Consider the following 26,436-nt stretch of genomic DNA (forward strand, 5'->3'; position numbering starts at 1 on the left):
ATCATCATAATAATAATAAAGTTGGAAGGGACCTTGGAGGTCATCTAGTCCAAACCCCTGCTCAGGCAGGAAACCCTATACCATTTCAGACAAATGGTTGCCCAGTCTCTTCTTAAAAACTTCCAGTGTTGGAGTATTCACAGCTTTTGGAGGCAGGTTGTTCCACTGGTTAATTATTCTAACTGTCAGGAAATTCCTCCTTAGTTCTAGGTTGCTTCTCTCTTTGATTAGTTTCCATCCGTTGTTTCTTGTCCTGCCTTTAGGTGCTTTGGAGAATAGCTTGATTCCCTCTTCTTTGTGGCAGCCCCTGAGATATTGGAACACTGCTATCATGTCCCCCCTCGTCCTTCTCTTCATTAAACTAGACATACCCAATTCCAGCAGCCGTTCCTTATATGTTTTAGCCTTCAGTCCCCTAATCATCTTTTGGCAAACCATGCTGGCTTTTGTTAATTGTTGCATTCCTACCAAAGCGTTCATAAACATGCTGTTTAATTATCTGCTCAAGAATCTTGCCCAAAATTGATGTCAAAGTGACAGACAGATCCTGGCAACTGACATGTATATTTCTTTGGTTATATACTTCTATTTCCTATGTAGGTCCCTTTTTCTTCTCAAATACTTCAGAAAAAACTGTATGTATCACAGTGGTCTAAATAGAGACCAATTTCCCCTTCTTCCTTCTAGCAGAAATAGTTTGCACCTTTCAAATTTCATTTTCCAGTCTTCCACTTCTTCCCGGGTGCTTTTCTCCTTATGAATTTCAAGCCAATGGATCTACCTTTTGTCTGAGTACATCAAAATCTGTTCTTCTGAAAGCTAACATGCAAGTTGGAATCTTCGGTATTTCTCCTGGCTTTGATGCCATAAGTTCAAGGATAACGTGTTTCATTTTGAGTAACATTCATTTGAAAAACTGCAAAGATCCACTAGGAAGAATCCATTGGCATGACTGCAGAAAGTATCTGTTGCACCCACACTTCCTTTGGTTTTTCATCCAATATCATCATTCATTTATACATGATAATCAGAAAGAGACAGCTCAGTAAGCAAACTCTTTGGCTCAACTGGTAATATAAACCTACATAAATTGTGGAGGTTACTTCAGATATTGCATGTTTATCGTTGTTTTAACCCACCCTACCCCCTAGCTAAACACGTAGAAACTCACACATATGTATACCAAGCATATAGGATAACATGAGGCATTGAATTGTCATGTGTTTATTACAAATGCAAAAAGAACCTCTCTTCTTTGAGGAACAGGTATAAGCAGACAACTTTGCAATATCTCATTCAACAGATCCAGGTGCCCCCGTTAGCTGATGCAGATGAAATACAGGAGCAGCTCCTAAGAAGATGGGAAGCAAATGTGGCACTGGTATGTGAGTGAATACAAGCAGAGAATGAAGTAGTAAGCATTCAATACAACTTGAGTAATGTAAAAGTAACACCTCCTGCCCTGCAAGGCAAATAATAATGCTAGCATAAGCAGGAAAGATTCTTTCCAAGATCAGATATCACTAATATCTGTGCTTACAGAAGATTACTTAACTTAGAGGTAATCCTTGCTTAGTAACCATGACTTGGACTGACAACTTGGTACTAAGCAAAAAATCATGTGAGTTCATGACCTTAGTTCTCCTTTGCTTAAGCAAAATGCCATGGTTACTAAGCAAAAATATGATTGTGATTTATTTTACTTCCATTTTCTTTATTAAGTCTGCTTATTGCAAACTGGTTGCAAAGCGAATGGAATTCATGTGACCACAGAATGCTGTGATGGTTATAATGGTCTGTTGTAACGTCATACAGTTAGTGCACAAGACATTCAGTAAATAAGGATTGCCTGTATCTTTAAACAGCTTTAAAAATGACCCATCCTGTAACAAGATTAGGTGTTGCAGATCACCAAGAATGGCAATCAGGTGAATCAATGGCATTCATCCCATCCATACAGTACTGCCTTCCATTGCTGTACTCAATCAGGCCTGAAAGCTCTTACATAACTTTGCACATTTCATGCAAAGTGATGTAAACAGTACTTACTGTTCTGTCCGAGCTCATAGTAAGTCGAACAAAGGTCTATTGAAACTAGAGCGGAAGCATTTAAATTTGCAGTTACTACCAGTTTTAAAAGCTGCCAAACTTCATCAAAGAGATTCTAGTAGGAAGTTTGATTTGGAATTTGCTACTGATGACATGTCATTATGTACAACTTGGGGGTGTATTGGCAGCATCTGGTTGGGCACATTCTGAAAATCCATTAATTATAGAATAAGAGTTAGAAGTTGCCATTTTAGGCTATCAGCTATCGACAGCACATCCCAGACGCCTGTCCAGCTTCAGTTTGAACATGTTCAATGAAAGGGAGCCAGCTCAGTTGATAATTAGTTCCACTGCTGAAATATTCTTATTGCTAAGGATGCTGGTCCTGATCTGCAGGGGTGACAAACTCACTGCATCACATGATGTGTCACGATGTATTGTGACTTTTTCCCTTTGCCGGAGCTGGGGTGGACGTGACTTTCGTGTGACCCATCCGGCCTGCGTATTGGCAGTTTGATACCCCTGGCCTACAGATTTGTCCACTAGAAATTATCCATCTTATTTAACCAGTTCACAATAAATATAAAAGCTATGAGTAGCGCAAAGAGCCATGGAAAGCTACATGCTCAGCATTACAAGACAAGATAGAAAGACCTGCACATGGATTAGAGAACAAACAAAAGTATACAATATCATCAAAAGAGTAAATGGGCTAGTCACACAGCAAGAAGAACTGATGGCAGGTGGATCAAGACAGTCATAGAATGGATCCCACTTGATAAAAACATCCGTTAAAGACCTAAAACAAGATGGATTGACAACATCAGCAAGTATTGTGGTCCCAATTGGCAAACAAAAGCTCAAGACCGATTGGTTGGAAACACGCGGAAGAGGCCTTCATCCTGCAGTGGATAGACAATGGCTAAAATGATGATTTAACTAATTCATCAAACAGTTCATCTGCATGGCTTATTCTTCGCCTTGGGCTTGTTGGGCGGCATACAAGTTTGATAAATACAGGTAGTTGTCAACCTACAACAGTTCATTTACTGACTATTTAGAATTATAACAGCACTGAAAAAAAGTGACTTATGACAGTTTTTCACATTTATGACCACTGCAGCATCCTCACAGTCACGTGATCAAAATTCAGACATTTGGCAACTCACTCATATTTATGAGTCACCAAGGTCGTGAGAATCGCCTTTTGTAACCTTCTGACAAGCAAAGTCAACGGGGAAGTCAGATTCATTTAACAACTGGGTTACTAACTTAGCTACTGCAGTGATTCACTTAACAACTGTGACAAGGAAGATCGTAATACAGGACAAAACTCACTTAAGAAGTGTTTTGCTTAACCACAGAACTTTTGGGTCCCATTGTGGTCGTAAGTTTTTTCCCTTCCTTCAAGCTGCAGGAAATCTCTCACGGCGATGCCGGCACAACTAAAATGACCCCACTTTTCCAGGCAAAGAGAGCGCAGCAGTCGGCGCCAAAATTAGCCACGCTTTTATTGAAAGAGGGACCGTCTCGAGGAACGCAGCGAAACTCGCATCCGACCCTGCAGACAAAGGGGAAGAGAAGGTATCAAGCGACTCGAGCGTCCCACCGTTCTATTTACCTTGCCAGTCCTCGCGTCATTTAAACAGCAACGCCTCCCGTCGACGTCACTTCCGCACGAGCAGCTGAGGGCAGGAGAGGAGGTGGAGGGGAAGATGGCGGCCTTGGGGGAGCCAGTGCGGCTGGAGCGAGGTGAGAAAGAGAGGCAGCGCAATGAGTGGTTCCGGGAGTGGGCCGGACGGGTGGGGAATTTGAAGTACCGACTAAAAGGCTGTGTATGTTGCTGTGTGTGTCTATGAAAGCGATTGGGGGTGGGGGGGCTCTTGAGCTCCACCGTGCTTGAGATCCTGAGCGTGAAGGAGGAGGGGTGGCTTTCCAGATGCTGATAGGAATTACAGCCCGTATCAGCTCTCTCACCCGCGTAGAGTGGGAGTTGTAATCCAACAATAGCCGAAGGGTCGTGAGGTTGGCACTCTCGATGAAAGCTTGCGTTGTAAAAGAGGATTCTCTTAACCTTCAAATATCCATCAATGATGGACCTAGGGGAGCTGCCTCATTTTATCTAAGGCCGTTTGGTATATAACGCGATTAACTTTAGTTGTGGCATTACAGTAACTCCTTTTGGGTGTTTATAGAATCTAATGAGCTTGAATCAAAGGAGATGGGTTCACACACCGTTGCAGGCCACACACCCACACCCACAATATTAAAAGAGTCAGATTGGACATGCTCTGGCTACACCCCTGGCCAACCTTGTTTCAATTCAGAACTTAAGCATGGGTTTGGTTTGGTCTGGTCTGGTCTGGTCCATATATTGAAGGGAAGCCTTCAAGAAGAACCAGGTTGTAGGCTAGGCTGAAAAATCAAAAATATTCAAATCTTGACAATAAACTGAGCTTAATCCATATAAAGTTCTTTTGGTAGATGGTTTATCAGCTAGATGAATATAATGTTCTAGAAACCCGTTCTAGTAAGGGTAAAGTAATTAGAAAGTATGGTTTGGAGGCACTTTTTGATCCATTCATAAAAAGCACAATTAACTCTTCAGCCAAGAAAAAAAATTGTTAACATGTAGGATCCTCATTTTGTAGTTAGCCAAATTCATATGCATATATTTGGAAAGTCAAATGAAGATCCTATTTCCTTCTATATTTTAAACATAGAGTGAATAAAATGTAGATGTATTCTTAATCCCAAATTATGTGTTTATAACTACTATATGTAAAATTTAAAGGTAATGCATTTGTTGTAAATAGTGTATTATAACATAATTTCTAAACATTTATCTGATGATAAAAGATTTTTTAAAATTATTTCTTTCAAGGAGGAAAAGAGTTGGAAACCAAAAATGAAATATCTCCAGTCATTTCTGAACTAACAATATGTATATGCATCCAAGTTGAACTAGAACATTTAATTTTACTTCAGTTAACATTTTTCCAATGTACATGGCTCACCAGTGAAATTCTGGGTGGCAAATTATATAAAATTACCCTTACATAAAATGTCAAATTTATTAAAAACTAAGAAAACAATTTAGATCAAGGCCCCTGTAAAAAAGTTGGTTCCCATGTATACATTCAAATGTAAGAGCGCCAATGTTTTAACATCCTGGCCCCAACGCCTGGGCATTATTAGACTTTGCTTTGCATTTTTCCATCCAGTAAAAGCAAACCATTAAGTGAACTGCCAAGTAAGGATTAAAGAACAATATTAGATTATTTTCCTTTCAGATTTCTTTAGAAAAGCTTTGAATTAGGAAGCTTGTCCAAATTCACAATTTAGATAGCATATCCTAATACAACTTTTTTAATGTTGGTACATTTCTGACTTTTTTCGAAGAAACTAAAAATAAATAGTCTTCCACCTTTTATCCTCATGGCAAAATATTTACAAAGTCAGATGTTCAAGACTAATTAGATCCAAATCTTATTCTAAACTTATCACTGAATGTACCTTTTAGTTCCAAAATATTTCAAAATATCACAAATATATAAATGAAGCGTCTTAAATTGAAACTGATATGAAGGTCTTACTGTTTTCTGTTTTGCCTCTTCTGCAAGCTTTATGATTACAACATCTATTTTCCTAGAGCAGGGGTCTCCAACCTCCGGTCTGTGGACCAGTTCTGGGCCATGGCATGCCAGCAACCGGTCTGCACAAACAGCAAAGCCCATCCAGGAGATGTAGGCAGCACACAAAACCACACACCCTCTGATCTGTGGAAAAACCTCTCTCCACAGAACCAGTCCCTGGTGCCCAAAAGGTTGGAAACCTCTGTCCTAGAGGATTAGAACTTCCAACAAATCACAGGCTGAAAATGGCTCTGCAAAAAGCAGAACTAACATCCATGGTGAAATGAAGGATCAGGAGGTAGACTTGAGATTACTCACGAGGGCTCCTCGCAAAGAGACTGCAACATAGTGGTCTCCTGGCAGCTTTAGAGCTCTGAAGGCAAGGGAATAACCATGTTGCTCAGATCACAGCATCTTTGAAAGGACACTGGGTTTGCATACTTTCTAATAATTTTCCACAATTGCTTGTTAACTGCTTTGAACCTATTAGGAACCTTTGGATCAATAAGTTTTACAGTGCTATAAGAGTTTTCTTCAACCCTTAGCAAAATAAGTTTCAAATACAAGTTTAAATTAGGAAGTTATAAATGGACCAAGGATTCAGATGGATTTGAAATAAGATTTTGGACTTAATTATAAAGAAACTTTCCCATGGAAAAATACTGTTGTTTTGACCAAAAATGCTCTTTCTAAAAGGCAACTGGACTTGCTTGTTTTTTTTTCCTTTGAAAATGTTTCACTTCTCATCCAAGAAACTTCTTCATTTCTTTTGAGAATCTCCAAAGAAGCTGTTGTTTTGAATTCTTTTATAAAAAATAAGATAAAGGCTTTAAAAATTGGACACTTTCTAGGCAACTAGAAAGAATTTAAAAAAAATACAATTAAAGTAAAAGAACACTTAAACTCAACTTTCAAATACAGAATGGAGCAAAATATTTTAACATTAGACATACTGATGCACATTTTTGAACAATGGACCCAAGAGATCATTTTAATAATTTTATAGATTGTGTTTTAAAAGAGGTTATGGAAGAGGAACAGATTTTACCTGACAAAATCGAGACTAAGCTAAGGAGAATAAGACAAGAAAAAACTGCTGATGATGTTACCTAGTTTGGTAACGAAACATTCAGAAATTATATTGAAACAACCTTGGAGAATAAACAACAGCCAAAATCGAAAACCCAAGCTACAAGTATTTTCTATTATTTTAAGATCAAGACTAATCTGAAAGTGGATTTAAAAATGACAAGCTTCAATAGCATGGAAATAGATGTTATGGTGGATATACAAAAGAAGCTGACTGATTTCTTAATAATTAAGAGGATATAAAATAACAAACTAACAGAGTGACCTGGATAACTTTCTTCTATTGGATTTAAAAAGGCTTGTAAACAGTTTGAAGAATTTTGTGAAAAGGCACCAAAAAAAAAAAAAAAAAGGAAACGTAAACTTCCCAATATAATCACAATCTGTCACTAAAGATTGACTATCTAAATAAAAACTTGCACATTTCCTTAACTTTCTTTTGTGCAAAATTCAAAGAAATCTATAAATAACCACTGTTCTTAATGTTATATGTAACCATTCTCAGAAGTTTTTAAGTGTGCCAGTTTTTAAGTCATAATTTTAATAGAAAAGCATTTGCAAGTGGTTAAGAAGCTTGGTTACTCTGATTATATCTTATGAAATGTTTATCAGTAGCTGTCAGTACATTTAGAGAACAAGGACTGTCACAGCTTTTGAGATTATAGAAGTCTTATAGTGGCTTATTGTAATTATATTTATTCTGGACAGCATTTTATCATTTGCTTTTCAGTCACTCAGGACAAATTAAACAAGAATATGATGCTTGGACTCAGCTGTTGGGCCTGCCCTGTGTCATGTGAACCCTCTATGTTTTGATTTCTAATCTTCCAAGACTGATGTGGAAAATATTGGTTTTGCTCAGCTGTTTTGATGGTTAGCAAAGTTAATGATTTCCATACCCAGTAATTAAACTTCTGGCAGTTGCTTGCAAAACATTTTATTCCAGGAAACAGAGAGCCTTATTATATTAAAATCCTTTTGCCACTTCAGTTTTTGCTAAAGATCTAAAGATCTTGAAATGTGAGACATGATAAACCCTGGCATATATTGTAGTATAGGTAGTCCTCAACGTACGACCACAGTTGAGCCCAAAATTTATGTTGCTAAGTGAAACATTTGTTGAGTGAGTTTTGCCCCATTTTTACGACCCTTCCTGCCAGTTGTTAAGTGAATCACTGCAGTTAAGTTAGCAACACAGTTGTTAAGTGAATCTGGCTTCCCCACTGAACTTTGCTTCTCAGAAGGTCGTAAAAGGTACATGATCCTGGGATACTGCAACTGTCATAAATACGAACCAGTTGCCGGGCATCCAAAGTTTGATCACATGACTCTGTGGATGCTGCAGGGTCATAAGTGTGGAAAACAGTGAAAAAAGTCACTTTTTTCAGTGTCATAATGGTCACTAAGTGAACTGTTGTAAGTTGAGAACTATAATTCTTTAAGGTATTAACTTAAATGTGAATTGAGTAACATGTATTTGGAGCTGCAATCATCCTGGTTTTTTTTTTAAAAAAAAAAAAACTGCGCAAAGAAGAATTATTTGGCTTAAAAATAAACCTGAAAAAGAGCCAGCTTGTGTTTAATAAATTCACCAAAGAAAGAAAAATATATATATCCGGAGAAGAACTAGATGTAGTAGACCACTACATATACCTAGGCCAATGGATCTCAATGGAAATTGCTACAATAAAGGAAATTGAATGGTGTGTTAAATGTGGTTGGCAGGTATTTGGCAAGCTAAGTGTAAATTTCAAGAACAACCTCCCCCTATGCCTGAAAAGTTTTTGATCAGTGTGGGCTGTGTGTTATAACATATACTGATGAAACATGGACACTAACCTCACAATCAATACAAAAGCTACGAGTGGCGCAAACAGCCATGAAAAGATACATGCTCAGCATTGCAAGACAAGAAAGAAAGACCCACACATGGATTAGAGAACAAATGAAAGTATTCGATATCATCAAGAGAGTAAAAGGACTGAAATGGAAACGGGCTGGTCACATAGCAAGAAGAACTGATGGCAGGTGGACCAAGGCAGCCATTGAATGGATCCCACTTGATAAAAGGCATCCACAAAAGAGACCCTAAAACAGGATGGATTGCCGGAGCTGGAGTGGACGTGGCTTCCGTCTGATCCAGCCAGCCAGCAGATCGGCAGTTTGACACCCCTGGCCTACAGATTTATCCACTAGAAATTATCCATCTTATTTAACCAGTTCACAATAAATATAAAAGCTATGAGTGGCGCAAAGAGCCATGGAAAGATACATGCTCACCATTACAAGACAAGATAGAAAGACCCGCACATGGATTAGCGAACAAACAAAAGTATACAATATCATCAAGAGAGTAAAAGAATTGAATTGGAAATGGGCTGGTCACACAGCAAGAAGAACTGATGGCAGGTGGACCAAGGCAGTCATAGAATGGATCCCACTTGATAAAAATATCCATTAAAGACCTAAAACAAGATGGATCGATGACATCAGCAAGTATTGCGGGCCCAATTGGCAAAAGAAAGCTCAAGACTGGAAACATGCGGAAGAGACCTTCATCCTGCAGTGGATAGACAATGGCTAAAATGATGATGATGATGATGATGATGATGATAGTCATTCTGGCTTGGATCATGAACTGAAATTGTACATTATTTTTTACTGAAGAAGGGAAAATATTTTTTGAGCAAGTACATTTACAAGTTATTTACTATAATTAGAATTAGAAAATGGTAGAAAGATTACTTATCCAATGTTGCTGAATTCCATTTCCTCAGTCTATAAAAATTTTAGTGGCCACTGTGGTCATTAATTTTAGTGGTTACTCTGTTTTAAATAAAATAAATGATCCCAGGGGCCTTTAGGAATTGCAAAAATGGTTTACCAACCAAAGGCAGGATATTACTTACCCATTCCTGCTCTAAAACAAAGCCTGTCATAATGAATAGAATCAAGGATTTATACAGAAACTATTAGGTAGTGTTTGACAATGATGAAATTCTGTCAGATATTTTACCATCAATATTCCTTTTTAATTTTGTTAATTATGTTGCAGCAAATATAGTGGGTACTATCTTTACCAGAGGCTTCTGATTTTAAGATAGCTCTATTATAGGAATTATCTTAATCCATGTAGAAAATACATTTTTTGTTCTCCCTATGCTTCAGTAAGATGTACATTACTTGTATCTATATTTTGTTTATCAGAGATCATTCACACTTTTTAAAACATGGGATATTTATTTAGAACAAATTCTCTTTCCAATTTGTATTCCTTAGAAAGACATTTTGCACACATTTTTCTGCATTATTTTGGATTTTTCTCCAAATGGAATATAAGCCACCAAGCCACATTATTTAAATTTGTGACTATTGGGCACAGCCAGGATAAAATTTATATTTGAGATGAAGTGGTGTGTTTTCCTTCATGACCATATTAAAAAAAATGAAATAAAATTTGAATGGCTGAAAGATCAGCCATGAAGAATTTCCAATAGTTTACCTCATCTTTCTTTTGCTGTTTTGAGAATAGATTGGATTTAAGAAATTCAAAAAAAAGTTACAGCTGTTTAAAGCAGTGGTTCTTAACCTGGGCGATATTGCCCCGCAGGGGGCGATTTCATTTTTCAAGGGGGCGATGGAACGAAAAGGGGCAACGTGGGGGCGAAGGAATGAAAAGGGGGCAATATGGGGATGATGGAGCGAGAAGTTTTGGGGACACCTTTGAGATTTTTTTGTACAGTGAATCGCTGTATATCTGTCATACCAAAACATCAGATGATCGCTATTAATGGATTGAATTGTGTTTTCAAATGTTCCTCCAGCTAGCTTCAGGACAGAACGCTGTACATATGTGAATACGCATCGCTTATCTTCATGCGTGTTGTGCAGCAGCCTCTACCCATACAATGGCGCGCCATTGGCCAGAATATTGGAGATATGGGGAAAAGACTGGAAATAAATTATTTGCATCGATATGTCTTGATGACAATTTTAAAGAAAACAAAAAAAAGTGTTTGCATAAATTGAAGAATTATTTCCTATGTTGTGATTGAGAAGTTATGTTAGGGGAGGGGGGTGATGACAACTTCCTCATTGGCTCAAGGGGGCGATTCGTTCAAAAAGGTTAAGAACCACTGGTTTAAAGTATAGATACGTTCAAACAAGCTGAAATATTTTACACAAAGATAGGATATCATCTTCAATTAAAGGAATATTGTGCATTTTTATGTTTGGAATGCAATCCTATCTTGAATGCTCAAATCAAGTAGAAGATTAATAAGAATGTTTGGATAGTATTATTGCATTATGGATCTGAATTTCAAAGAAATATATATTGAATGATTGTGATTATTTATCTTTATTATAAACACTCAACTCTTAATGGATATTGAGTAGTATACAAAAACAAAAAAATCCATAAAAACCCATAAAGCCTGTTAACTTGTTGCAGCTTTTTCAAAACTTAGTTATGAAAATAATGAACAGGGTAATATGATAGGGAGATCCCTTATGAGATATTATAGAAATTGTGAAAGTTGATAGATATATTCACATCATGGGGAGAAAAACCATTCAGAAAAATAGTTGGCTAGGCTTTGTTTAAAACTCATTAATTTGAAAATGGGAAATACAGAAGCTGCTTTGTAAAGGGAAGATTTGAATATAATTGAAATGGTTTGTTGCTAAATAGCATATTTTTGGCAGCCATGTCAAGACATCAAAAATGTTACTTGTGTAAAATTCAGTAGCTCACATCGTTTTGTTATATCTTTCTCCAGATATTTGCCGAGCTATTGAGTTGCTGGAAAAGTTGCAAAGGAGTGGCGAGGTACCCCCTCAAAAATTGCAGGCTTTACAAAGGGTCCTTCAAAGTGAATTTTGTAATGCAGTAAGGGAGGTAAGTTTATTTTTGAAATGCATATACTGGTAGTCCTTGACCTTTGACCCTAAGGGAGCCTGCCCATTACGTTTGCAAGTGGTGACAATTGGTTGCAATGTGTGGGTCATGGGTGGGGGAGGCCCTGGGAGCCTTCCATCTAGCTGGGTCCATAAAGCATTGCAAGCAAAAAAACTGGCTAGTGGGGGAAAGAGCTCAGCTAGGGACGAGTGCTGCATTCCAGCCGCTGTGCATGGCCGGTTTGTGGGCTGGGCCTCTGCCACAATCAGCTGCCCATTGGGAGACTACAAAACTGTCCTGGGTTTTACTAGCCTTTGGGAAGCCAGCAACTCCAGGACCAACTCTAAAACCTTTCCTTTGCTTATCCCATTCCCTCCACCAGAAACTTACATTTCTTCAATAAAAAGTTGGGAGGGACAGACTTGTTTATTCCCTCCCCACAAAAAAATTAGTTGCTGAAATTAAAATCTCCACCTCTTCCCTCCAGTCACTATCCTTTAAAAAAAAAATCTCATTTGCTAAATGTATTTTATTTAAGGAAGTGAGATAGCAAAAAGCTTTCCAAGCTTTGGAAAGCTTTTTGCTGTCTGTCTGTTTGCTGTCTGTCTGATTCCCTTTAGTTTCTGCCATGGCCATTTGCTACACGTTTGTGCTTGTGATACTTTTGCTTTAGGGCTGAACTTTTTCTTCAGCTCCTCCACACATGATACAGAAAGATTTTTTTTTTTTTTTTTTTTTGCTTGCTTGCTTCCTTTCCTCTATTCTTCAGCCTGGAATGAAGATAAGTAGCTTACAGATTTTGTCACCATCTTTCCAGGCATGCAGTAAATTTAGCAAAGGAGCTTTTAAATGGGATATAGATTGGAGGGCCTGAAGCTGTTGCCCTTGAATTCAGGCAGCTGGCTTCCCAAAGGCTAACAAAGAGTCAGAAGAAGTTTGCGGTCTCCTGATATCCAGCTGGTCAGAGCTGAAAAATATGAAAGCAGCCATTTCCACAAGGAATTGTTGGATCACTGAAAATGGTAGCTGCTTCCAGGAGCCATGGGGTGCAAGCCCAAGGGGTTTGCGGGGTTCCATCAGTGTGAGAGGGGGGGGAGGCAGAGGGGGGATTGCAGCGTTCCATGGTCGGCTGTAACAGTGAATGATCATAGGGGTGCTGCAGCCATTGTAATTTTAAAACAAGATCATATGTAGTTTTGGTGGGATCTAGATTTTGATTGATCGTTAAGTGACCTGTCGTATCTCAAGGATTACCTATATTAGATGGCAAAATACAAATTCCCCACTTAAAATGTTATGAGCAGGATGTATATCTGCTAGAAGCAAAGAGCTAGAACACCTAATGTCAGGATTCATTTGGATTTTTAAAATAATATAATTTCACAGTCTGCATATATTCTTAATGATCCCTATCTAGTTAAAACATGTTAATACTTTTATTTATTTTTATTTTATTTATTTATTTTCTAAAGGTATATGAACATGTGTATGAGACTGTGGACATAAGCAGTAGCCCAGAAGTGAGAGCTAATGCTACAGCAAAGGTAAGAGACCTACTAATTGTGCCAACAAATGAAAAAAAGTATTTAGAAGTGGACTCTTTTTAGCAAGTCCTAATTAAGTTATTAAACTATGAATATATCCCAGTGAATAATAGTTTCAGTATATGGGTGCTGCTGCCCTTGTCATGGACAGATCATTTCCTATTGAGGCTGGACTTCAGAGCACCACTCCCCCATCGCAGGGAGAGGGAGCCGACTAGGTGGTTCCGCCCCAGGCGCCTAATGGACCCAGATCGGTTCCAGAAGGAGCTTGGGGAAATACCTGACTCCCTTGTCCACAACTCGTCCAGGTCCCTGGTTGCGGCCTGGAATGAGGCGGCGTCCGGGGCCCTGGATTGAATTGCGCCTTTGCGACTTCTCTGTGGTGGTGGTCCCCGGAGGGAGCCTTGGTTTACTGAGGAGCTCCGGGAGATGAAGCGCCACAAGAGACGTCTAGAGCGACGTTGGAGGGCCAGTAACTCTGAATCTGACCGATCACTATTAAGAGCCTATCTTAGGACTTATTTAGTGGCGATAAGGGCGGCAAAGCGTGTTCACTTTTCCGCACTTATTGCGTCCGCAGAATCTCGCCCGGCCGCCTTGTTTAGGGTGACCCGCTCCCTTCTTAAAGTGGAGGAGGCGGAGGAACCCTTGCAGGGGAGAGCTGAGGAGTTTGTTTAGTTTCTTTCAGACAAAATCACTCAGATTCAGAGAGACCTGGACTCCGACTGGGCAGTGCCAGCCGAGTTGCCAGGGGCTGGTCTTAGTCATGTTATCTGGAGCGAGTTTGAGCCTGTGACCCCTGATGAAGTGGACAAGGCCGTGAGGGCAATGAATGCCGCCACCTGTTTATTGGACCCGTGCCCCTCCTGGCTGGTTTCTGCCAGTAGGGAGGTGACACGAGGCTGGCTCCAGGCGATAATCAATGCTTCCTTGATGGAGGGGTCTTTCCCACAACCTTTAAAGGAAGCCTTCCCTGGACCCAGCTGTTTTGAAGAACTTTCGTCCCGTCTCCAACCTCCCCTTTGTGGGGAAGGTTGTAGAGAATGTGGTGGCGTCTCAACTCTTGCAATCCTTGGATGAAACCAATTATCTGGACCCTTTTCAATCTGGTTTCAGGCCCGGTTACAGCACTGCTTTGGTCGCACTGACCGATGACCCCTGGCGAGCCCGGGATAGGGGTTATTCCTCTATCCTGGTGCTTCTTGACCTCTCAGCGGCTTTCGATACCATCGACCGTGGTATCCTTCTGCGTCGTCTCGGAGAGATGGGGGTGGGCGGCACCGTATTGCGGTGGTTCTCCTACCTCTCTGACAGGTCGCAGTCGGTGTTGGCGGGCGGACAGAGATCGACCCCTAGGCGCCTCGATCATGGGGTGCCTCAGGGCTCGGTCCTGTCCCCCCTCCTTTTTAACATCTACATGAAACCGCTGGGTGAGATCATTCGGCGACACGGGGTGAGGTATCATCAGTACGCGGATGATACCCAATTATATATCTCCACCCCGTGTCCTTTCAGTGAAGCAGTCGACGTGATGTGCCGGTGCCTGGAAGATGTGAGGGTCTGGATGGGGGTGAACAGGCTTAGACTCAACCCTGACAAGACCGAGTGGCTCTGGGTCTTGCCTCCCAAAGGCCAACTGGATGGTCCATCTTTAGTCCTGGGGGGGGCAAATTTACCTCCCTCAGTGCAGGCACGCAACTTGGGTGTCCTCCTGGACTCACAGCTAAATCTGGAACAACATCTATCGGCTGTGGCCAGGGGGACCTTTGCACAGGTTCGCCTAGTGCACCAGTTGCGACCTTATATGGATCGGGAGGCTTTACTCACAGTCACTCATGCCCTTGTCACCTCAAGACTGGATTACTGTAACGCGCTCTACATGGGGCTACCCTTGAAGGGCGTTCGGAGGCTGCAGTTGGTTCAGAACGCAGCTGCGAGAGCGATTGTGGGCGCGCCAAGGTACGCCCACGTGTCACCTATCCTCCGCGAGCTGCACTGGCTTCCTGTGGGTCTCCGGACGCAATTCAAGGTGTTGGTTATCACCTTCAAAGCCCTTCATGGCATAGGGCCAGGTTACTTACAGGACCGCATTCTGCCGCACAGCTCCCAGAGACCGGTGAGGTCCCATAGATTGGGCCTCCTTCAGGTCCCGTCGGCCAGACAATGTCGGCTGGCGGGCCCTCGGGGAAGGGCCTTTTCTGTGGTGGCTCCGACCTGGTGGAATCAACTTCCCCCCGAGGTTCGAACTACTCCCACCCTGCCGGCCTTTAAGAAAGCCGTTAAAACTTTCCTGTTCCGGCAGGCCTGGGGCTGATGTCCCCGGGGGGCCGGGATATGATCGGACTCGCGGTATGACTGTATTATTTTATTGTTTTATGATTGTTTTAACTTTGTACGCCGCCCTGAGTCCTTTGGGATTGGGCGGCATATAAATATTTGAAAATAAATAAATAAATATTGAACTGTCCTTTTTAAATTTTCCCCAAATAATGAACTGTAATAGTTAATATTTACTAATCCATTTACATAAAGGTGTTACATGCCTGATACTTTCTAATTCACATTCCTGCTGGATTGGTTCTTTTTGTGCGTATCACACAGACATATATAGTAGGATAGTGTTGAATGCAGGTAGTCCTTATTTAATGATCACAATTGAGATCTGCAAGGCATTGCTAAGCAAAGCGGTCGCTAAGTGGGAAATCACATATCTGTAACTGTGCTTTCTGGCTCCAAACTTCCAAGACTAATCAGTTTCATATCTTTTTGATATCCTTTTGAATACTCACCCTGGTACTGGGATAATATACAGGAAGGAAATTAACATTTGTATTGACATTCATTGGGAAGGAAGAGATTACAAGAAAGTATATAGGCATATAGTGGGGATTACATATTGAAAGCAAGATGTTGGGGCTGGTGGCTGCATGTGTGTGCTACACAAACAGCCTTAGGTAGTCCCCATTGTGTGTTTCTTTACTCTTGTAATCAGTTCATCTCCAATCTCTTCGCTCTGCGAGGGAAGAGAAAAAAAAAACCAGGAATACAATGGGAATATATTGGGCTGTTACAGTATGCTTTCAGCTGCTGGCACCAGCACATTGTTTTCCATATGTGTTCCCCATTGTGTACCTGCTTACTGTCTTGTAATCCCTTCATCTTCAATTTCTTTTTGTGCAAGGGGAAAAAAAACACAATAGGTCAGTTGCAGGACATCGTGTACTGGCTGTAATAGTAATTACATGATTGAGGGATGCTGGGAAGGTTATAAATGTAGGCATTAGTCATAAAATTATTTTTTTCAGCACTTGGTAACTTCAAAGTGGTCAGTGAGCAGTCAGTAAGTGACGACTACCTGTAGCAGAATCTGATCTTTCTATCCTAAAGGGCAGAGTAGAATGAAAGATACAGTCTGGCTCTGGAACATTTGTTATTAATCCACTTGTGCCTGTTTCTTATTAAACATCTTGTACTTTGTTCCAAAATAAGTTAAAGTATATCACATTGTATTTGTTATAAAGAATGTGCTTGTGTAATAAACTATAGCACTTCAAAAAGTGCAAGTAGACCAAGGGTTCTCATTCATGTATTTATTATTTATTTATTAAACTTATATACCATCCATCTTGTCTAGAGATGACTTTAGGTGGCTTACAGGCAAAAACACAACAACACCCCAAGATAAAACATTAAAACAATGTTTAAAACATTAAAGTAATATTAACATTAAAAGTGACTTAAAAATTAAGATAGCAAGGGAGGGAACAAAATGCATAATGGGGAGGAGGTGGGATTATGAAACATCTTCACTGCATGCTTTTTAACAAAATATAGTAAATGAATTATTTGACACTTTGTGTGAATATGTTTAACTGATTTGTACTTTCCTCAGAATGCAGTCCATTCATGCATTTTGACCAATTCCAGTTTCAAGAAACATTGAAATGATGCTAGAATGAATACATCCAATGAACTGGAGGATAAACTGGAGGTTTCTGGATTTTATAGGCTACTGTTGCTGCTTTTGCCGCCAGTGAAGGTCATTCACATCCCAGAGTCGTCGAACTTCCCAAAACAGACGAAGGGCTTGGATTCAACATCATGGGTGGCAAGGAGCAAAATTCTCCAATCTATATATCCCGAATTATCCCAGGTGGTATTGCTGATAGACACGGGGGATTGAAGCGTGGAGACCAACTTCTTTCTGTAAACGGAGTGGTAGGGATGGAATTCAATTTCCACTTGTAGTAGCTAAGTGTGACCGCTTGAGGGCATTAAGAGGATATGAACTATTTGACGGTGGTTGTAGTTTGCAATTGAAATGCTCAGGGGGAAATATAACTGTATTTGAGAAATTTTATAAATTTGTTAGTTCAAAATGGACATTTTATGAAGTAACATTTAAACTTAAAAATAAGACATTTGACTATGTACTTTAAAAAAATAACTATGGTTTTATTAGAATAACATTAAGAAATCCACCATTATTCTTAAAATGAAGGAGCTGAAATGTTTGACTTCTTTATTCTAGCAATATTGGGTTTTATCATTAAGATCCGGTATTTTCTTTTAATCTAATTTACCTCCCAGAATGTCCTTTTAGATAAAATTGAGTCAGGCATGCTTTAAAAGTTCAGTCTTTAATTACAAATTTGATTGTCATCTAGATTTATGTACAAGGTAAACAAGTGTGCTAATTGCAAGTTATCCATATGCTTTTATATTTCCCAATTCATTTATTGATGCTATATATCAAAATGTCAGAATATTGATACAACGTGTATGTAGTAATATTTAAATATTATAGTTATATATAGGACTTTAATTTTTATTACATAAACAAAAAAGAACTAAATCAGTGAAAAAAACTGATTTTACTATCCCTAATTAAAAAGGTTTAGCTGTTCTCTGCACAATTAAATCAGATTGCTGTTGTACATTATTGTTATCTACAGTCAGGTCCAGAAATATTGGGACATTGACACAATTCAAACATCTTTGGCTCTATACACCACCACAATGGAGTTGGAATGAAACAAACAGAATGTGCTTTAACTGCAGACTGTCAGCTTTAATTTGAGGGTATGTACATCCGACTCAGGTGAACGGGGTAGGACTTACAGCAGTTTGCATATGTGCCTCCCACTTGTTAAGGGACCAAAGGTAATGGGACAGAATAATAATCATAAATCAACTTTCCCTTCTTAATACTTGGTTGCAAATCCTTTGCAGTCAATCACAACCTGAAGTCTGGAATGCATAGACATCACCAGACGCTGGGTTTCATCCCTGGTGATGCTCTGCCAGGCCTCTACTGCAACTGTCTTCAGTTCCTGCTTGTTCTTGGGGCATTTTCCCTTCAGTTTTGTCTTCAGCAAGTGAAATGCATGCTCAATGGGATTCAGGTCAGGTGATTGACTTGGCCATTGCATAACATTCCACTTCTGTCCCTTCACAAACTCTTTGGTTGCTTTTGCAGTATGCTTTGGGTCATTGTCCATCTGCACTGTGAAGCGCCGTCCAATGAGTTCTGCAGCATTTGGCTGAATGTGAGCAGATAATATTGCCCGAAACACTTCAGAATTCATCCTGCTGCTTTTGTCAGCAGTCACATCATCAATAAATACAAGAGAACCAGTTCCATACATGGCCACGCCATGACACTACCACCACCATGCTTCACTGATGAGGTGGTATGCTTAAGATCATGAGCAGTTCCTTTCCTTCTCCATACTCTTCTCTTCCCATCACTCTGGTACAAGTTGATCTTGGTCTCATCTGTCCATAGGATCTTGTTCCAGAACTGTGAAGGCTTTGTTAGATGTTGTTTGGCAAACTCTAATCTGGCCTTCCTGTTTTTGAGGCTCACCAATGGTTTACATCTTGTGGTGAACCCTCTGTATTCACTCTGGTGAAGTCTTCTCTTGATTGTTGACTTTGACACACATACACCTACCTCCTGGAGAGTGTTCTTGATCTGGCCAACTGTTGTGAAGGGTGTTTTCTTCACCAGGGAAAGAATTCTTTGGTCATCCACCACAGTTGTTTTCCGTGGTCTCCCGGGTTTTTTGGTGTTGCTGAGCTCACCGGTGCGTTCCTTTATGAGGATGTTCCAAACAGCTGTTTTGGCCACGCCTAATGTTCTTGCTACCTCTCTGATGGGTTTGTTTTGTTTCTTCAGCCTAATGATGGCGTGCTTCACTGATAGTGACAGCTCTTTGGATCTCATCTTGAGAGTTGACAACAACAGATTCCAAATGCAAATAGCACACTTGAAATGAACTCTGGGCCTTTTATCTACACATTGTAATTGGGGTAATGAGGGAATATCACACACCTGGCCATGGAACAGCTGAGAAGCCAGTTGTCCCATTACCTTTGGTCCCTTAACAAGTGGGAGGCACATATGCAAACTGCTGTAAGTCCTACCCATTCACCTGAGTTGGATGTACATACCTCAAATTAAAGCTGACAGTCTGCAGTTAAAGCACATTGTGTTTGTTTCATTCCAGCTCCATTTGGTGGTGTATAGAGCCAAAGATGTTTGAATTGTGTCGATGTCCCAATATTTCTGGACTTGACTGTATATATCAATTGATCCATTTTAGCTAATCAAACCAGACCTTCATATTGATACTCAGTTGATTAGAATGTTTTTTCAGATGCTTACAATCTCTGCTGCCTTTTCTGTTTTGGTTCCATTTATAATTTGACTTTAACAGACAAGCTGCTTCTATAATGATGAAGCAGTGAAGTTACGAAATATTGTGGGGAAGTAGATTAACCATCTTTAGGATTGTAAAGAATCATCTTGCATTTAATTAGTTTATATTGTACATAGTGCATCAAAAGTTAGGTATCTCTGGTCAAATTTTAAGTTTTCAAAGAACAAAAGTTGACAACCTTCTGCATAGTATAAGCATGGCATGATTTAGAAGTGGATGTATATGTAACAATTTATGTGCAAGGGTATACAGATTTAAAATATGGAATGTGTGAATATAGCAGGTGTAGAACTCTGGACACCCTTTTAATCAATACTTTGTAACCTCTCCTTTTGCAAAAGTAATAACTTTCAAATATTTAAAGTAGCCAGCTATGAGAATCTTTCTATATTTGCTTTTGGATTTTCTTTTTCACCCTTCCTTGCAGGACTCAGAATATCAACTTCATATCTGATTTGGAGATATTTTTTTACATTGTTGTCTTGCTAAAATTGAAAAGTTTCACTTATGTGAGGAGATGCTACTAGAATATATTTACTTAAATTTACTTAACTATATTTACTTAAACAAATTTATATAGCTGATCATCTCATACACATGACTGTAGGCTGCTAACAAAACAAAATTTAAAAAATAATATCTGCAATTAAAAACATAAATAACATAAATAGCAACCAATAATAATGCAATGCCTCACAATCAATATAACCAAAAACTATCAGGGTCTTAAACTGGATGGAAAATCAGGTTTCTAATGCCTAGTGAAAGGTCAGTAGAATTGGGTTGTTTATGTAATTAAATCTATTCTTTTATTGGCACAATATTGTCTAGCTAATAGAAGAAAATATTATCTATGTCACTGGCTGCCACACAGCCTCTAAAGCAGAATAGAACTCCTTCTGGGTTTGATGATTGGCAAGAATGATCTCTATTTTCAATTATCCAAAAAGATTTGGGAGGGATTTGGGTTATATACTGTAAAAAATTTCTAAAACTTTTAATAAATACAGAGCCGAGGTGGCGCAGCAGTTAGAGTGCAGTACTGCAGGCCACTTTAGCTGACTGTGTTCAGCAGGTCAGCGGTTCAAATCTCACCGGCTCAAGGTTGACTCAGCCTTCCATCCTTCTGAGGTAGGTAAAATGAGGACCCAGATTGTTGGGGGCAATGTAAATATATATATACATTGCTTACTGGTGTACACCGCTTAGGGAGTGCTTGCACTTAAAGTGGTATATAAGTCTCATAAATAAATAAATAAATAAAAAGATGTTTAGAAGCATATGTGGTCTTGAAAGCAGACAGGAGAATCCCATTCTAAAAGGTTAAAAGTATATTTGCTTATCTGTAGAATTGTCGTTACCTGGTTGTTACAGGCAAAGATTGAATCAATCAATTATCAGATATTAACAATTTTCTCTTTAAAAAAAGTATAACTGAAACTGGGTTTTCAAACTTCTATACCTGCTATATTATTATTTTCTTAATTTTCTTTTGTATTTCTTATTTTTTTGTATGCAACTGTAGAAAGCTTATTTATGAAAAATGATTGTCTCTCACTATATTATCTGTTTCTAAATCCAAAATTCAGCTTTTTTACTTATAAAAATTTTGCTTCACATATATTTTAGTTTGAATTTTTATAAAATTTACTTTTCTGATTCCACCTGTAAATTAACACTAGGTTTTGAGTTATTTATTTTTCTGTGATACATCAGTAGTTAAGAATGAGAATATTAATTGTTTCATAATTACAATTTATAACTTTCATTTTCAATTACAATATGTGTACTTGAATAGAATTTGAAAATGACACATTGGGTAGAAAGATAGGCACATACCTGTCTTTTAAAGGAAATAGCAATAGTGTGCGTCTAAGGAAATGAACGCAATCACACGGGCTGTGATGATGATGAAAAAACATTGTGTGGGCTACTTAATAACATCAGGACCAGGGTTTGAGAAACACTGTTTTAATTTGGAATGGTTTGGAGTAGACAATGTATGATAAAGGAAACATAAATCTTATAAATAACGGTCTTGAATTTTAGAATACTTGTTGAATACATACTAATGAAATATATAACATATATATGTATTTTTTTTTTCAGAGTGTTGAAGGGGAGCACCATGAAAAAGCTGTAGAATTGCTCAAAGCAGCTCAAGGAAAAGTTAAGTTGGTTGTACGCTATACACCCAAAGTCCTGGAAGAGATGGAATCACGATTTGAAAAAATGAGATCAGCAAAACGCAGGCAACAGAATTAATGCTGAATTATATCCAGTATTATAGGAATACTGACAGCCTACAGTAGATTTTTTTCTGGCTCTTCTGCACATCTACTTTATAGGGTGTTACAAAATTCATATTTGGAAATGGGGCAAGGATTTTGCTTCTTCTTCAGATGGATATTATCTAACAGACTCAGATGGATGCAACTCTGCATATAATTCAAGGAAAAGTATGATATTTGTTCTATTCATGGAAACATTTTTAGTTAAATATGTTCATTTCATTAATATGTTGGTCTTTTACAAATCCTTTGAATATTCTAATGTTTTCAAAAGAAAAGTTTACATAAACATTTATAACTATGTGATTTTACAAATACTTCTTTAAAATTCAAACCTGTACTTATAAAAACAAATTTGTAAATTAATTAAGCTAGTTTCAGCATTTGTATCATTGTTTTTCTAGTAATTTTTTTATTTGGCTTTATTTAAAAGATAAAATCTTTATTTTGAGTAAAAGATATAATACAGATCTTGGCACGAAAATGTGTCATCTTCATGCAAAAAGTCATAATTGTATGGTTAAGTACAATTTGTATTTTTGATGAACAAGTTTTTATGCATGTTCTTGGTCATAATTTTATATTGTTATTGACAATTTTGACACCTAATCTTGTTTTATGAATATTTTGCAACAGGTGATCTCTTATTTAAAACTTCAGTGCTTAACATCCTAAAATCTAGCAGTAAGCATTCCAATAATTTATACCTTTGTATTGATTTCTAAAGATTTAACAAAATTGCAGAGCTTTGTACTTCTGTTGAGGAGGGTTATATTTACGTGCAGTGCAGAAAAATAATTTTTCTCTTGTAATTCAGTTATCTAAATATAGTTTACCAGTGCTATTCTTGGAGGATAAAACAGTTTGTGCTTCTGATAATTATGATAACTATATATTATCATCACTGTTGGATGTACCTTACCTCTAAGTGCTAGAGAACATGATCTTTGGCTAGGGAGCACAACCAGGAAAATGATACTGTACTGATGTCCTGTTGTAGACTTTCCATAATTATCAAGATGGTCAGTGTGGGAAGGAATGCTGAATTTTCTCGATTCTATCAGGGTAGTTTTTCACTGAAAAAAATGTTGAAGATCCACTTCAGGAATGATTCTGAATTATTTTCTAATGTTTTCTACAACATACAAAGTTCAATCATTATGCTCTTTGCTGATTCCAGAGTGCAGCTAAAAAAACCTAAGAAATGATATGATTTTTTTTAAAAAAGTGTTAACATTGAAAGATACTCCCCTGTAGGAAAAGATAACACTTAAAGATTGTGTAAAACTGTTGGTGTGATTCTAGACTAAATAATACTGATCTGACGGGTTTTTTTTCCCCTCTAGGTAACTTTTCTGCTTTCACAGCCTTTAGTAGAAACGTTTTTCTGTGGTCTGTCTTAAAACAGGCCTAGTACCAGTAGTGTACAAAAAAGCTATTAATGACTACTGAACTATTATGAAGAAAATGGTGGCCGGGACTAGTCTAAGCAGTCCTATCTCTTCCTGTCATAATAAGCAATGCTCTGTTTCAAAACAGCAAGAGGCTAAAATTCTTAAAGCTGTCTCTGTCTTAAAGCATGCACTGCCTAGCACAGGGGTGTCAAACTTGCAACGTCATGTGACTTGTCGTGACGTATCGCAACTTTTTTTCCATTGCCGGCAATGGGATGGGCGTGGTTTTGGCATAATGCATCCAGCCCATGGCCTGGCAGTTTGACAACCCTGGCCTAGCATGATAAAGTGTCTTTAGCAGCTAGAGTTACAGTATGCGGTTAGACCCCTAGGTTACCTGTGGGACTTTCAAATGAATGGAAACCTCATTTGTCTTTGGTCATTGTTAAGCTGCAGTTCTTACCAGTTCCAGTCACTGGCAGTGCTGTGTCACGTGGGGAGGGGTGTAAATCCAGTGGTTTAGATATTTGGTTCTGCATCTCTACTTTAAAATATCAGTTATCAAAGAGCCTTAACATTCTCACAAAATTGGCACATTGAGTTTGGCCATTGACTCTGCTCCCTGGAAAATGAAGACCATTGGATACAATAAATTGGATCTTAGCTGGTTTTCTATTTTATTTTTCTCCATTGCCTTTTGATATTTTTAAATAAATCATGAAGCCACTATCTTAAGCATGAGGGAGGCAGAGAATATTCTTCTGTTTTCCTCATAACCTCTACCTTAAAGTTTTGGTTATGAGGTAGAGATGTGATCTTTGTTCTTTCCCTCACCATTTTGTCATCTCTCTTCAGCTTTATTCCTTGACTGAGATAAAATTGTTAATCTTCCCACCTAAAAGAAGATTTTAAGTTTGCACCTTAAGAATCCTTGATATCTATGTAACATTTGCCTGAGTGTCTGCTGGATGTTATAGTCCAGGCATGTCAAACTTGCGACATCACATGATGTCGCGCAATATATCAGGCCGGTTTTGCCATTGCCGGCAATGGGGTGGGCGTGGCTTCCATATGACGCACCCGGCCAGTAGGCCGGCAGTTTGACACCCCTGTTATAGTCCAAGGGAATAATTGTCTGATAATATCTTCTGAATGACTAGAACATTGGTAAAATATGAAAGGTCATAGGAATAGTCTTTTCTTTCTATGTCAACATAATCTTGTTTAATAAGGTGATCCTATAAAAAAATTAGTAGAGATTGGTACAAGTAATTGTAAATGCTTTCTTGGCATTTAGCAATTATGTGTTTGGAATAATAGAGTAGAGGTTACTGAAATATGATTTTTCAATTTGGTAAGACAGCATTGAATTGCAGCTGGCAGCAGGAAACAGTCTGTAGAACCATGAGGCTTAATTGTATATTTTTATGAAGCAATATTAAGTAAGACCAAGCGAAATAGTTGGGGCCAGTCAGGAAATAATTTAATTTTATACAACTAGATTTATGTTGGAGTTTACTATATTCAAGAGAAGGATAGAATGAGATAAAGGCTATTATAAAATGTATTCATGTGTTGAACACAGCAGTGTGCTTTATTACTCTAAATAAATAGTTTGGAGTAGCCAGGACTGCTATAAAGTTTTATAATATTACACAAACTTACTTGGAAGTAGCATTCAACGAACATAAGATTGCAATCCGAAAATTAGTTCTTAAGTCAGTGTTCTTTTTTTCTTTTTGGGTTTTGTGGGCTTGTCCTTAAAAAAACCATGTGAGATTAAATCATGATTGTAGAAAAGAATAGACAATGACAAAAATCTCTTGTCTTATGAATTATTAACAGCAAGGAGCAAGTAAAAAGGAGTACTACAGGGCAGGACAAAATCATATTCTTTAAAATTAAACTGAAACTGAAAGATTCACCCAAATCTATCTTAATTGCTGTAATCCATAATATTTCATAAGTGGGACCCCGTGGCAAGATTGAACTGTCATTTTTAAATTCAGATTAAATTTACACAATCAAGAATCAAGAAATTAATGTCACTGAACACATGCATTGACTACACTGTATTGACATATGTGCACACGCAATAATTTAACCAGCAAAAACTAAACACTCTGTATAGTCATTATGTATTTATTGCTGTTGTCCACAGCCCTGTTTTTTAGGAACTTGAAAATAAAAATTTGAAATTTCGTATTTGTTATATCAACTTGTTTTATTATCAGAAATAAAAAATATTCTTCCCGCCACACATTTGCTCTGGGTATAAAATACTATAAATGTTATAGGTATTACAGTTATCAAATGTACATTTATAACTCTACCATTATAAAACACTGGGATTACATTTACATTAGCTTGGATTCAAAATCTTTGTATAGTTATAAGTATATCATTTTTCTGAGCTTGATTATAGATACTTGAGCAGCTTAGAAGAAAGCCACTGGTGTCAAACTACAGCTGCTTTCTTCTGACTTAATACGGCATTCCTGTACTGATAATGGTGGGATTAGTATAGACATTTTAATTTCATGCTTATTGTACTTCAGAGTGACAAAATACCCAATCTTTTATGTTTTATTTCTGAAGTATTGAAAGCATGGCACAAGGTTTGAGTGTCTTAAGTCTTTTTAACAGCATCAGTTTGAGGGAACTTCTTCCTCTACAAAGGATGATCAATAGAATTGGGGGGGGGAATGGAATTGTATAAATTAACAGTGACCTACCAATGCTATTTTCTCAGTGTTGTGCTGGCAGGGTTCATTGAGCTCATATATGCCAAGCTGTGGTTTGTTTGCTT

The 26,436-nt window shown here is 38.3% G+C and overlaps 1 protein-coding gene and 1 long non-coding RNA gene across 3 annotated transcripts; one reads left to right on the forward strand and one right to left on the reverse strand.

Moving 5' to 3' along the window:
• Window positions 1–1,191: 1,191 nt before the first annotated feature.
• Window positions 1,192–3,523, reverse strand: LOC120318932. Of its 2 annotated transcripts, none has more exons than XR_005559624.1 (2): window positions 3,388–3,523; window positions 1,192–1,351 (listed from the first exon to the last, which is right to left on the reverse strand). It is a non-coding gene; the product is annotated as an uncharacterized LOC120318932 (long non-coding RNA). The 2 variants fall into 2 exon arrangements; XR_005559625.1 differs by having other exon boundaries at window positions 1,192–2,848; window positions 3,388–3,513.
• Window positions 3,524–3,675: 152 nt separating this feature from the next.
• On the forward strand, window positions 3,676–25,830 carry LIN7C (lin-7 homolog C, crumbs cell polarity complex component). The gene is made up of 5 exons (XM_039367106.1): window positions 3,676–3,801; window positions 11,555–11,673; window positions 13,146–13,217; window positions 17,226–17,435; window positions 22,052–25,830. The coding sequence occupies exons 1-5, from the start codon at window positions 3,765–3,767 to the stop codon at window positions 22,205–22,207; spliced, it is 594 nt and encodes a 197-aa protein (XP_039223040.1). The 5' UTR covers window positions 3,676–3,764; the 3' UTR covers window positions 22,208–25,830.
• The last annotated feature ends 606 nt before the right edge of the window (window positions 25,831–26,436 follow it).

Source organism: Crotalus tigris, unplaced genomic scaffold, assembly GCF_016545835.1.
Source record: "Crotalus tigris isolate CLP2741 ecotype Arizona unplaced genomic scaffold, ASM1654583v1 scf7180000020579.960993, whole genome shotgun sequence".
Classification (NCBI taxonomy): domain Eukaryota; kingdom Metazoa; phylum Chordata; class Lepidosauria; order Squamata; family Viperidae; genus Crotalus; species Crotalus tigris.

Bases quoted from the DNA above. Each gene is read 5' to 3' on its own strand.
- LIN7C (XM_039367106.1), top strand. From the start codon at position 3,765: ATGGCGGCCTTGGGGGAGCCAGTGCGGCTGGAGCGAG. The intron at 3,802-11,554 runs GTGAGAAAGAGA...ATCTTTCTCCAG, and splicing joins GCCAGTGCGGCTGGAGCGAG to ATATTTGCCGAGCTATTGAG. The intron at 11,674-13,145 runs GTAAGTTTATTT...TATTTTCTAAAG, and splicing joins TTTGTAATGCAGTAAGGGAG to GTATATGAACATGTGTATGA.